Genomic DNA, 13,581 nt, shown 5'->3' on the forward strand with positions numbered 1-13,581 from the left:
GTATAAAAGTGACCGTTTACGTAATATACACTGTTTGTACGTTGTACACTGCCTTGCATATTGCGCATGCATGAAGGGTCGTGTGTAGGGCCCACGCACCTCACAACAGAGAACTGCAACCTCTATAGGCCTTTTTACACCAGACAAATCTTGGGGATGACGCAGGGTTGAAAACATGCGGCATTTCACACTTTTCTTTTCAACCCTGCGCCAACCATGCATCAACCCTGAAATTAATTTCACCCCGAAACTCAACCCTAGTTTTCAAGACCAGGGTTGAGATTTAACCCAGGTTGAAACTCTCGCCAGGGTTTAACAGTAGTAACCTTGAAGCAAAATAAGCTCGATTTGCACAAAACAAGTGTGAAACGATGCAGGGTTGAATGCGGCATTGAAAAATAACAATTTCAACCCGGGGTTCGCCCCGGGTTGAGTTCAACCCGGGTTGAGAGGCTCTAGTGTGAAAAGGCTTTAATTAGGTATCATGTCTGGCAGGAAATCTTACAGTAATCATAACTTCATATGAGGTTACACTGCACTGATTTAAAGGGAAAATACAACATTTGCAAACATCAAAAAATAAAACTACCAAATCATTTTGAAATACCTTGCTGGACTGTTAGTGAATGACAGTGTAAAGCATCCTGTAAAATCATGGCAGCTGGTATACGGTCATTTTCAAGAAAAGTGGTAGTTTTGTATCAATTTCCAACGCTGGTGGGCCGACCAGCGTTGGAAAAAACTGGCTTTTTTTCAAATACTGGCCCCAATTGACCATCGCACTTGTTTGCAATCGGTTACACACCTATGAACGGGTACAAGCCAGCTAGACTGGTTCCCTGACCTTACAATTCCCCAATGTATGTAAAGTGCTCTGTTTCTTCTTATATGGAGTCAGGGAACCAGACTACAGGAAAATGATTGTTTTTCTTGGTTTTTATAGCATTTTCGAACCCAAAACCTCAAAAAAGTCAGTGTAACTATATTTACTATATATTTCCAACCCCCCAATTCCATCCATTTCTGAAAATTACAGCAAAAGCAAATGCTGTATATTCCCTTTAATTCATTTCTTGAACAGTGAGTTAAAATCCTGTATCTATTTACTTTACTGGCACGAAATACTGTTTTGTAGGCTAACAAAACAATTGTTGACTGCTGTGATGTGGGATACCGGTATGTCATTTTTAACCTCCTCGGGGATCATATCGGTACCTGTAGCAGCCTGGTCTTGCCTCGGGTGCTACCGGCAGGGGGCCTACATGCCCCTTTAGTGTTAAAAACGCCATCCCACATCACAGCAGTCAACAATTGTTAAAGGGAAGATACAACACTTGCAAACATCAAGAAACGAAATGATCAAATTATAACAAAATATCTTACTGGACTGTTAGTGAATGACCGTTTAAAGCAAACTGTAAAACTGTGCCTTCTTGTGTGCTGACATTTTCAAGAAAACTTGTGTTTTTCCAACGCTGGTCGGCCGACCATCGTTGGAGAAAACTGGTTTATTTTTCAAAAACTGCTCCTATTTTTTTTATCTTTAGTCATTCTGCATTAACTTTGCAATTGATTACACATCTGTGAAGGGGTACAAGCCTGCTAGACTGATTCTCTCACCTTACAATTCCCAATGTCTATAAATTGCAACGTCTCGTCTTAAGTAGGGTCAGAGAACCAGACTACAAGAATATGGTTGGTTTTCTTGGATTTTCCAGCATCTCCGAACTCAAAACGTGAGACAAGCTAGTTTAACAATATTTTCTATAGCACACTAATCCTCCAAATTCATTTATTTTTGAAAATTGCAGCAAAAGCAAATGTTGTATTCCCTTTAAATTAAAGACATCATTTGTAATTTGTGCATTTTGTTTGTTTGAAGCAACAAAAGTGTTCAAAATCTAATGAAGGATACTGAACAACTAACCTGATGAAGTTTTAGCTCAGCTTCAGCTGTATATTCCGAGAAAAACAGCATTCTAGGATCTCAATTTCAAATCAAAAGTTGCTGAATCATGTTTTCAATTGTTTTGAATTGCATCTACATGTATACGCGATGTCGCGCACTGATCCGACGAATTATAGCAACGGCGCGAGCCGTTGCTATAATTCGTCTTAAGACGCATCGTTGGAAAGGAATTCTTTCGTTGATTACTTCAAAATGATAGCTTGCCAGAAAGATTAATTTCACAGGGAGTTTAGTCCATTTACTATCTTTCAACCAAGTATGTTTTTCAACAATAATACGCCAGTTACTTTTTCGGATGGCTGCAAATGATGGACTATAGCTTTAATAACATAATGTAACAGTAACGTGATAATCTTGAATTTTCTGGAATGCAGCCATGTGCCTAAGCTGTGAAATCATTGAAATCTAGTAACTTTTACATAGTGACATGACCAATTTTACAAGCAGGAAACATTGAATGGCCTACATTGTCATTCCGTAAAACACAGAGTAAAAAAAAAAAAAAAAGTATCGGTGATGTCATTTGGAATTAAAGTTTACTCTCAGAACACAATCATTGTATCTGATATTTTGTAGCAACACTGAGGTGGTTTTCTTGTGTAGGATGATGGATTTTATGTTGGATCGTTAAACTTTTGGAAAAGTAAAAAATCAGACCAAAATGAGTCGTGACAGATTTGTCACACTTTCTGCAGTGTTTTTTCAATTTTCAATGCCATGCATGTACATTTTTTCCCCATGAAATCAAAAGTAAAATTTGGCTGGACTGTCAATATCCCATCAACTGTGAAATATTCTTATCTGGTTATTAATGCCATGTGTGGAAAGAAACGAAACCTAAAGTCTACGTGTACGTAAATCATTAATTCTTTTATTTTATATGACCTCAACAAAATAAACCTTAACGTTAAATACATGTAAACCTAAACGTTAAATATCAAAAATACATGTATGTATATGTACACCGAGAATTTAGATAGAGAAACATTTCATTCAGGAAGAAATTATTGCCAAAAATTATGCAAACTTTGATTTCAGAAAAAATGTCTAAAAGAATCATACGCCTGCCCTTTACATGTACCGGTACTTGTACATGTACGGATAATGCGTAAAAAAACCCACATACCGTACATGTACATTTTGGCCTACATGTACATGTACATGAACCCCGTATACCAGTACAGCACAGTTTATCCAACAGCATCGCACCAGACACAGCTGTACATGTACATCATGTACATGTTTACTGGTGACGGCCATGTCACTGCGTGGGAGATGTACCGGTACTGGTACACTACCGTACGTACATGTACAGTACGTACATGTACTTGTACGGTACAGTGCGACCTGTCTGTGTACGGCCTACACATCTTTACACTAGCCACATGTGCCTTGCATAGGAAATAAGTGGTCGGACTGGGAGTAATAGAATTACAGACTGCACTGTGTCTTGATTGTACATTTCAAGATATATGCACCGCCTTAATCTGTCAGTAAATATTCCATGGTAGTAGTGGGGTATACGTGTACATACATCATACAGTAGTAATAGTACAAACTTGTATTCGACCAGAGAATGGTGCATAATATACACTGGTCGGTACATTGTACTGCACATGTATATTCTCACGAGCGTTACAACTGCTTCATCAAAAGAAAAAACATCATGTGGACTGACAATGCAAGATGCATAAAATATGAACACATTACAAGTACATGTGTGCACACATACAAATGTACAGTATGTTAAATTATGGCGCTGTGTAGGGCTACGTGTACATGTAAAGTACGCACTCCATGGACAAGGCAGGGGCAATTTCATGAGTATGTGGATGTGGCTGAAAAATGGAAAATTTATGAAATCTTCAAAACTGCAAGCATTAAAAGTTCCCCAAATGTGGTTAGGGAACAAGACCTTTCGTTTGAGTGATGTGGCAGTGGGATGGAATATGGTTAAGTGTACATTTGTCTCCAAAAAATTTTTTGGATAAAAAAAAATTACCGATTTTAGGTCATCATTTTTGCACCTTGTTACCTGCAAAATGCTAGTGTAAGTGTGAGTTTCGATTCAAAAAATTTAAAGCAGAGAGAAAGGTTAATATTTATGTGGAAATACATGAAGTGGGTTTTTAAAAAAAATTAATTGATAGTTTCTTACATGTTTAACTTGTACCAAAAATGGACTGGACAAACTGTAACGTGAGTTACCGCAACGTGAGAAACCGTAACATGAGATACCGAAATGTATCCCTCAAGAGATTTTCCGACTGGCTATTGTTTAATAATTGAAATGGTAGCACATCACTTACACCAATGATGTACATGTAAGGGCACTAAAAAAAAATTTCTATCAGTGCACAGTGTGAGGAAACTTTCAAATGCGGGGTACATATTTAAATTTCTGCCATGTCTTGATGCCATGCTGTGACTTTGTAGAATAACAGCACAGAATTGATAGAAGACACCCTTTACATGTAACGTGAGTTACCACGAAATTGCCCAGCTATTTTTTTCTTTGAAATAGAATTTTGGGAAAGATTTCCATATACGAAGTTCACTAATTTACCTCTGTATTTACTAACAAGCCCCCAGATAGCAATTTCATGTCATCAAAGTCAATTTGAAGCAGTGAGAAAATACAAGCATTTTCTTAGAAAACACTTAGCATTTTTCAGTCCAATAGGGTTTGTACACAGGGTGTTGAGTGAACTTCGTATATGGAAATCTTTCCGAATTTCATTTAAAAAAAAAAAGTCTCTCAAACGAGGTTACCCTGGAAGACAAATCTGTCTCAAGAATCTGCTTGACAGCTTCGGACAGTTGCTTTTATTTGCTAGTAGCTAAACCGATTCATTTAATGTCAATATGGGGGAGGGGGGAAGGGCTTCAAAGCACCGATGTGTTAGTAATGCAGAGTGCCAGCAAGGTAAGCAGGTAAGACTAAATGTCAGAGTGCATCATAACGCAGGGACCTGTATCACTCATTCTAGTCATCTAATCCTGTTCTCCATTTTGAGGTGCCGGTAGTGTATTGTTTTTCTATAAGTACGTCATGTATCGACGCAACAATGTACAATGTTACCAGTGCATACCAAGTACGGCCAAGTAAAAAAAAAATAAACCAGTTTTTCGTCCCCGACCGCTTCCATTTTTCCTGGCTGCCTCCTCTTCTTTTTCTTTTATAAATTTATACATTTGCAATATATTTTGCACACTGTCAATATATTGTCTTTATATTTGTTTCCAATGAAGTCGTAGACATGTACATGTATCTGGAAAGGGTTATTGCTCCTTTGGACACAACTTTGTAACAGTAAAATGCATTTTTTTTCTCCCAACAAATTTTCAAATTACCGTGTATATATATGCAGAATTAATTTTTATTTTGCAGAATTTATGCATCAATGGGTTTGCGCCCATTTGGAGAAACAAGGAAATGAGGTTGGCAGTTCGCCGAAAAACAACCAACTTTGCAAATTTATGTCAAATATGTAAAAGAATAGCTTTGTGTCATTTAATGTACTGTATCATCATAACGTAATGACTTATATGGCATCAAAGTCAATGTTAGAAGGCGTAATGAGTCAGGTTTTGACCATTTTCAGGAAAAGGAAAAAAAAGTCATCTCAACAGTTCATTGTTCTGATTATTAAAGTGTACAACAACAGAAAAGGGACCGCTAGAAAGCAAAAGATCTCTTGAGAGAAAGACTGGGGGAGAAAAAGACTAGGCATGTATTGGATTCCTTTAAAGGGAAGATGCAACATTTGCAAACATCAAAAAACGAAATGATCCAATTATCACGAAATATCTTACTGGATTGTTAGGGAATGACAGTCTAAAGCATCCTGTAAAATTGTGGCTCCTGGTGTGCTGACATTTTCAAGAAACATTGTAGTTTTCCAACGCTGGTCGGCCGACCAGCGCTGGAGAAAACTGGCTATTTTCAAAAACTACTCCATATTTCTTATATTTAGTTATTCCACATTTTCTTTGCAATTGATTACACACCTGTGAACGGGTACAAGCCAGCTAAATTGATACTCTGGCCATACAATTCCCCAAAGTCTATAAATTGCTCCATTTCATCTTAAGTGGGGTCAGGGAACCAGACTACAAGAATATAATTGGTTTTCTTGATTTTTCCATCATCTACAAGCCAAAAACGTGAAGCAAGTCAGTTTAACAATATTTGCTAAAACATATAAATCCTCCAAATGCACTTATTTCTGAAAATTGCAGCAAAAGCCAATGTTGTACATTCCCTTTAATGTACTTGTACGGTACACATCATTGTGTATCAGTACCGGTACCAAACAAGTTTGGAAGATTAGGGTACAACATGTACATGTAAGAAACACTGTGATTCTGTGTTTCAAAAACTAAATATTAACATCCTTGCTAAAATATTTTAATTGTGCATGTTACCAGGTTAAAAATCATCAGCTGCCATGGTATCCATGGGCATCCCGAATATGGGCACCCTGCACAAGTACCCCCTCAACGGTAAGAAAGGGAGAGTTGGGGGAGACCACTGGGAGAGACATTAGAACGCATTGCTGACAATGCCTGATGCTTACTAGGCTTTGTGCACATTTTTCAGAATAAAAAACAGTCCTGTGTACTTTCGCGCTGTACGCGCGCGAACAGTACGTGCACACGTGGTTCTCGAAAGTGGTAAAAATGCCCTCTCTGTTCGCGCCTGGAGCCCGTAATCTGGTACCAAATTAGCTTATGAAAATTTGTCAAATTTCATGTCAACGTGAAGGAGCATTCACAGCTACACACAACTACATGAACACTCAACCACTAAGGTTGAACAAAAAAATCCCAAAGAAAAAATAAAACTGCTGACTTGTTCTTCCCCATTCTGGTTGGATCCAAATGCCAAACTACTGTGTCTAAATGTCATCAGGAGGTCCCGGGATGCAGTAGCTGCACATTTAATCATTCATGTCACATCACAGCCAAGAAAAAAAAAAATTCATGCAGTTTTCCAAATGAAAACACATACATTTGTACATTTTGCAGGGATTTTTTCAGCAGAGCCTACCGGTAGAAGATTTTAATCACATCATGATTTTGTGTGTACCGGTACATTAACATCAGAAAGAACTTCCGGTACATGTAACATAGCGGTATAAAGTGTACATGGATTTCATCATGAAGTCATTGTGACTTCGTCACATGACGTGTGATGACGTCACGATGACATCCATTAAATATTTAGACTTTTAGACATCAGGGCGTCAGGGAATTGTCAGGTCAGGGAACCAGACTTAACAGAATGCTCCCAAAACAAGTACAGTGGGCCTATCTAACGCCTCTTCAAAACAAGGTTGCCAATTAAATATCCCTGAGGACGAAGTTGTTCGGATGCGGATCTTTTAATGGTTTTTTTTTTGCTGTAAATTGGATTGACATGCGACAGGCGCACTTCACATTTCTTTCCTATAATTGAATGTGGGAGGTTATACATGTTTTTGGCCAGTGTCTAATTAAAAGTTTTTAACTTTGGTATTGTTAAAAGTAATGTAATAAACAAAATCTACTTTTTAGGCTGAAACATCAAAAAGGAAACATTTGCTAACAAGTTTTTTATTATCAACTTTATTGATATTTCAAAAGAGAACTATTGTTTCTATCACCGGCCCGGCTTGGGAAATGCGGAAAATCACACTGCAATATATCTTTTTGGGGTGTTTCCATCCCAAAGTTTTGAAAAATGATGGCTATTTTCTTGTAGTGTATGACATGACTTACATGTAGGTACGAGTTAACCTGGGTACGAAATGATGAGTACGATTTGACTTGGTACGAGTTAACGTTTCCCTGCATTCGCTGTCTGAGTGTCATCAGGCAGATACACGTACATGCATTGGGTGTGGGGTGTATATGAAGTGATGTCATGATTGACGTCATCACAAGTCATATGACGTCACATTAAAGGGGCATTTTTCTAAGTCCTATATAAGAATGATACCGGTATGTCCTATTTGGTTGTAACTTGATATGTACCATACCGGGATATGATAAGCCCGGTTCATACTCGGTGCGAAAGCGAATGCGAATTTGTGACGTCATGGCAAGTATTCGCACTGCGAATTCGTTAAAGTTGAACATATTTCAACTCGGGCGAATTTCGCAGCGAACATGCCATGACGTCAAATTCGCTTCGCATTCGCATTCGCATTCGCATGAAGTATGAACCGGGCTTTATAGATGAAAATCATATGTCATGTGACGTCACATTAAAGGGGTATTTTTCTTCAATATACCGGTATGTGTATTTAACATTTAATAATAGTCATTTGCACAATATGACATTATGCTAACAGCTGTTCTAAATGTAAAGACACATACATACATATGCGGCGCCTAGTCATACAAGCATATATTAATGATGTTAAGTGACTTGCATACATTAACAGCATGTATGCATGCATGCACATTAGTGAGCAGCCTGAAGCACTCACAATACAATTTCACAATGAGCCATGTTTCCAGCACAGTGATGTACATGTACATGTATGCATGTTATGTACAACTTCAAGTTTCCCACATTGTATGCGTGAAGTCCAATGTTGGAGGGATTTTTTTCCCCACTGTCTGCGATGGGGCGATAAAACTAAATTACCCCGTGACAAGTAATGCTGGAGCTAATCCAAAGAATCAAAGCTCAAGTCCCGCGTCTTCCATGAGGAGTTTGAGTCACGAGTCACGTACAGGCACATGTCCGAGTCTAAAGTCTCACTGATTAGTCTCGGATCTTTTACATTGACGTGTACACCATACAATTGCTGGTTCTATGTGAGATTTCAAAGAGGTTGACATACTGTACCGGAACATGTATGTACTGGACAAGGTTGATGAAGGTGTCCCATTCCCGTAAACCTGGGAAAGATCCCCGGGTACCCGATACCGCAACAAAATTGACAATACCTAATCCTATTCTGGGTTTAATTAGTTACCCGAAACCCACTTTGCAGACTATTCTAACACACACTTTCTAAAAGGGCAATACAACCAAGTGGTGGGATTCAAATCTGGATTGTTTAAAATTTGGTTTGAATTCCACTATTCGGTATGGATTGTGGAAACCGGATATTCAAAATTAACCTTACAAAATTAAGCCTTCTTTTTTTTTGTGTGACAAAAGCTCATGACAACAACTGGAACATCCCCCACTTTCTCTCGCAGAGTGGGTTATTTTGTTCGCCAAATGAAAGCCCAGTAAGTAAGATTTGAGGCTTTGCATGGTGAAGATACTAAATAATGAAAGGTTTGTGGAAACACCATGTGCGAATAATGAAAGCCCCCTTTTTTCAGAGGGTTGCAGACACCCAAAATTGGAATGAAGTGTAAAATTTCAGATCATGTAAACAAGGCATGACAAATTTTATGGAGCGAGTTTCATCAGCTCAGAGGGTGAGATTTAAACGCCATACGAAAAAAATACTCATTTTCAGAATGTTGATACAGCACTGGAGATGGTGGCGGAGGGTGCGTGCTGCGGCTGAAAGATTCTGAAGGAATGCAGGATCACCCCTGATGTCATTGCACACCTCCTCGATCGTGTGTTGCACCAAACGATTGAGGAGGTGTGCAATGACATCAGGGGTGATCCTGCATTCCTTCAAAAGCTTTCAGCCACAGCACGCACCTTCCACCACCATCTCCAGCATTGTATCGACATTGGAGGACGCTAAGTCTAAAGTGGCAGCTTCTGTAAGTGGGTATTTGTTTTCGTATGGCGTTTAAATCTCATCCTCTTGCACAAAGCTGATGAAACTCATTCCATAAAATTTGTCATGCCTTGCGTACATGATCTAAAATTTTGGTTTAATTCCACAACAGAGTTATTTAGGATCAAAGGCAGGACATCTACTTTTGACACGTAGTACAAGTACAAATTGAATATTTGTTACCTAGGAGAAAAAAAATCCATTTTTTGAAGAGCATGAGGCATGCATCTTTAAACACATCTACCGTAAGTAAACTTTACTTTGTGTATTCAACAGCCTGTACAATGTACATGTTTGAAAAGGTTTCAAACAACAGATTTTTCAGAGGTGTTTTGTTAGCAAAATGACATTTGCCCATCCACAAACAGATTGATATAAGAGGATTACAATACATTCATAAAGTGTACATCAAAGAATTAATAGGAATCAGTGTAATACCTTCAGATGATCCCTTGAGTTCAATGACAACATGGACTTTCCCAGACGGCTCAAGGTCAATCTGGTGGGAAGAAAAAATAAAGATATTTTAAGTGTTGGATTAGCATCTCGTAATCCATATTGTCTTGACCTACATACTCATTTTATGTAAAACACAGTAAGCAACTGATGATTCAATATACAATGTACATGCACAGGGTGTATAAAAAGTGGTAATCGGATATTAATAAGGGAATAAACGTGTGCTTGACCGGTTTTAAACACTATGTTTAAGACTGGTTGGAGTCTGGACACTGATATGCCGAAGGTAGTAATCATTTGTCATTTGTACATTTTTTTTGTATGAAGCAAAAAAGTGCTCAAAATCTAAAGAAGGGTGCTTGACAACTATGAAGTTTTAGCTCAGTGAATATTCCGAAAAAAAAACAAAACATTCTAGGATCTTGATTTCAATTTAAAAGTTGCCGAGTCATGTTTTGAATTGTGCCCAAAAATCAGCATCCGGGACACGTTCTCATTCAGCTGATTGCACCCATTCACGGCTTCGCCGAGCTAAAAACGAACTAAATTCCAACAATGCATAAATAGACGCATCTTTGAAAATGACCTGCTTTTATGTTTCCTTCAAAACAACAGCATGCCAGAAAGAATAATTTCACAGGCAGTTCAATGCCATTACTACAAGAATATATCTTTAAACCAAGTATGCTTTTCAACAATAAATTTTGTCAGTTACTTTTTGGATAGCTGCAAATGATACACTCTACCTTCAATCCAAGTTAGGGTTTTGATAACAATTTAGTAGGTTACTAAATGCAAATGATCCTACAGCATGTGCATGCCTCCAAGGATAACCTGAATACTGAGTTCATGTTCCACATCACTAGGTGTCTCTTGTTTTCTCTCTCTCCCACCGTCATTCTCACATTCACAACCACTTAACATTTTGGACAGACACATTAAGGTGTGAGTCACCATGCTCCCAGTTACATGTTCAAGTGTTATCCTATATCAGGTGTGGGAAATTAACACTTACCCATTACACTAGAGGTGTATGAAAATTTGCAGTTGAGCAGGGGAAAAAATTAATCACTGATTTATCTTGAGTAACATGACCTCATTCACAACATTAGCTACATTCTGGCTTTTAACACTGTGGCTATCGTTCTGGCAGTTTTCTGAACTGACAATACTCGACGTCAGGATCTTTTTGGTCTCGGAACCAGACTATCAATCGCATAGTTCACGGACTTTATTTCCATTTGATAAAAAAAAATGCTCCAAGGCCACGGATCTCTAGGGGGAAAAAATGAAGTTACTTCAACAAAACGTAGGATTTGATTTAAATATCATAACGTGTCCAATAAAAAGTAGGATTTGACTTGAATATAAAGTAAAGAAAACTATTTAAATAAAATAAAAAGGGAAAACTAAATCTCTGAAACAATGGATTCAATTGCGATACCTTCGGCATGGTAGTTCAATGTTTACCCAATCGTGATATAAATTCGCAATATTTTAATTTTATTTTGGCAATGCAGCAATAATATTCCTTGAAAACTGCGTTATGGTCGCTATAATAATGGCCACTTCGTTGTAAAAATGCTTCGTTTCCTTTGCCCAAGTCCGAGTAATAATGTTTTTTTTTCCTGTGGTACAATCAAAACACAAACTGTGCAACTTTGCAAGCACGATGTGATCCAAACACGATGTGATCAAAATGTGCAAACATGTTGTTTTGGATGTACATGTACACCAGGATGTACGGTACAAATTCAATGGACAATATTACAATTGTACAAACATGACAAAGGCCAACAAAAATGTTTTGAGTTGGTCGGGTTATGGTAAACACGGCATATATTTTGGGGGCCAAAGAGAAATTTCTGCTGAATAATGTGCATGCATGTGGCACATTCATTAATATTTATGAATTTCGTGTAGGCTTACATGTATTTTGGCAATTTAATATTACCATTTGGGACTCAGGCCCATTTTCAGGTCTTAAAGGGCCCATGCCATGTATTTTGTTTTTATTGAGAGCAATCCTTGAAAATGCACCTTTGTGTTTCATTTGACCTTATTTTCTATTTCATTTTGCCATTTTCAAGGGTATTTTGGTGCCTTTTGGGTTTTTATGCTAATGCAAATTTACATATTCATGAGCAAAAGTGATGCCATTTCCGACAGAAACCTCAATGTTACAGCTACCGGTATTTCATCACCAAAATTTGCCAGAAATTTGGTCATTTTGCTGTCGTGGATTTTCTTTTCTTTGGTGATTCGTTTTTGTGTCAGTACATGGCAGTAAGCCAATGAGCAAATTTTTCTCACAAATGTTTTCAATGAGCAAATTGTCGGGTTCACAAGTTGAACAGAAAACCCCTAAACTGAACAGTGTCTTCCTGAAATGACATCACAGCAAAAGCGCCCTCAGTTGTCCGGAAAAGCATGGAAAATTCAAATAAAAAAAGAAGTGCACTTTTCAATAACATTAACCAAAAAGGTATGCCAAATAGTTTTCATACATTTAAGAGGAGTGTGAAAGTTGCACAAAATGTGTTCCCAAGAAAAATTCATCTCATCGCCCCTTTATTGGCTCGGCTTGTGGTGTTTTACAGGTTTTGTTATTTGCAACCAGAACCATCAAACACGTTATATAATAAAACGTAAAACTACAACCAATTAAATTTATACATTTCTTGGAACCATGAAGTACACTATAGTTTACATGTAACTTAAAGCTAAGGCCAAGTAAAAAAAAAAACATGTTTAGCATCCAGGTTTTTAGAAAACAGTGAGGATGTGGGACTTTTTATTTGGGACTTTTTATCTATTTTTAAGATGGCTGCCACTTTTAAAAAAAATTCCGACAACCGTCGGTTTTTATACTGTTCAAAGACATAAAAATGATACAGAAATGCTAGACATGAGAATAAAACATCTACAATGGTTTCAATAGTTTTGTTTAAAATTTGTTGCACAGTTTTACAATGAAAAAAAAAAGTGCAATAGATTTCTCTATTTCGAGTAAATGGTGAAGGTGATGAAGGAACACAAAATTCAACAAACTTTTGGTGGCCCAGATTGATACATGCACCATGTCATGAATGTAGACTAAAGATTCATCCGGGTTTGCTGAGATTAAGAGCTTGTCTTTGCGCATATAGATCTCTTCACCTCGACCGAAAAAAAAATAAAGAGAAGAAAAAGAGCGAGAGAAAGGACAATTAAAAACGTGACACTTGATGTGGCTTTTGATCAACAATAAATATCTGAACTGACTTCACGCCTCCGACCATAAATCCATGCGACACGAACATTCATGATCGTCATGCATCGTCTCTCATTCAACTAACGACCCAACAAAAACATCAGATTTATATATAGATACGCCACCAGAGATACAAGTAGAGATTGAGGATTAAG

General features: G+C 37.7%; 1 protein-coding gene across 5 annotated transcripts in view; it reads right to left on the minus strand.

The window, feature by feature from the left end:
* The window catches only part of LOC119745526 (protein kinase C epsilon type-like), a 74,438-nt gene that overhangs the window by 44,298 nt on the left and 16,559 nt on the right, over window positions 1–13,581 (minus strand). For all 5 annotated transcript variants that reach the window (XM_038221919.1, XM_038221916.1, XM_038221920.1 and 2 more), the window contains exon 2: window positions 10,153–10,213. In XM_038221919.1, the coding sequence (XP_038077847.1) occupies window positions 10,153–10,213 (61 nt within the window). The remainder of the gene's footprint in view (window positions 1–10,152; window positions 10,214–13,581) is intronic.

This window comes from Patiria miniata, unplaced genomic scaffold (assembly GCF_015706575.1).
Source record: "Patiria miniata isolate m_02_andy unplaced genomic scaffold, ASM1570657v1 HiC_scaffold_7, whole genome shotgun sequence".
Taxonomy (NCBI): Eukaryota; Metazoa; Echinodermata; class Asteroidea; order Valvatida; family Asterinidae; genus Patiria; species Patiria miniata.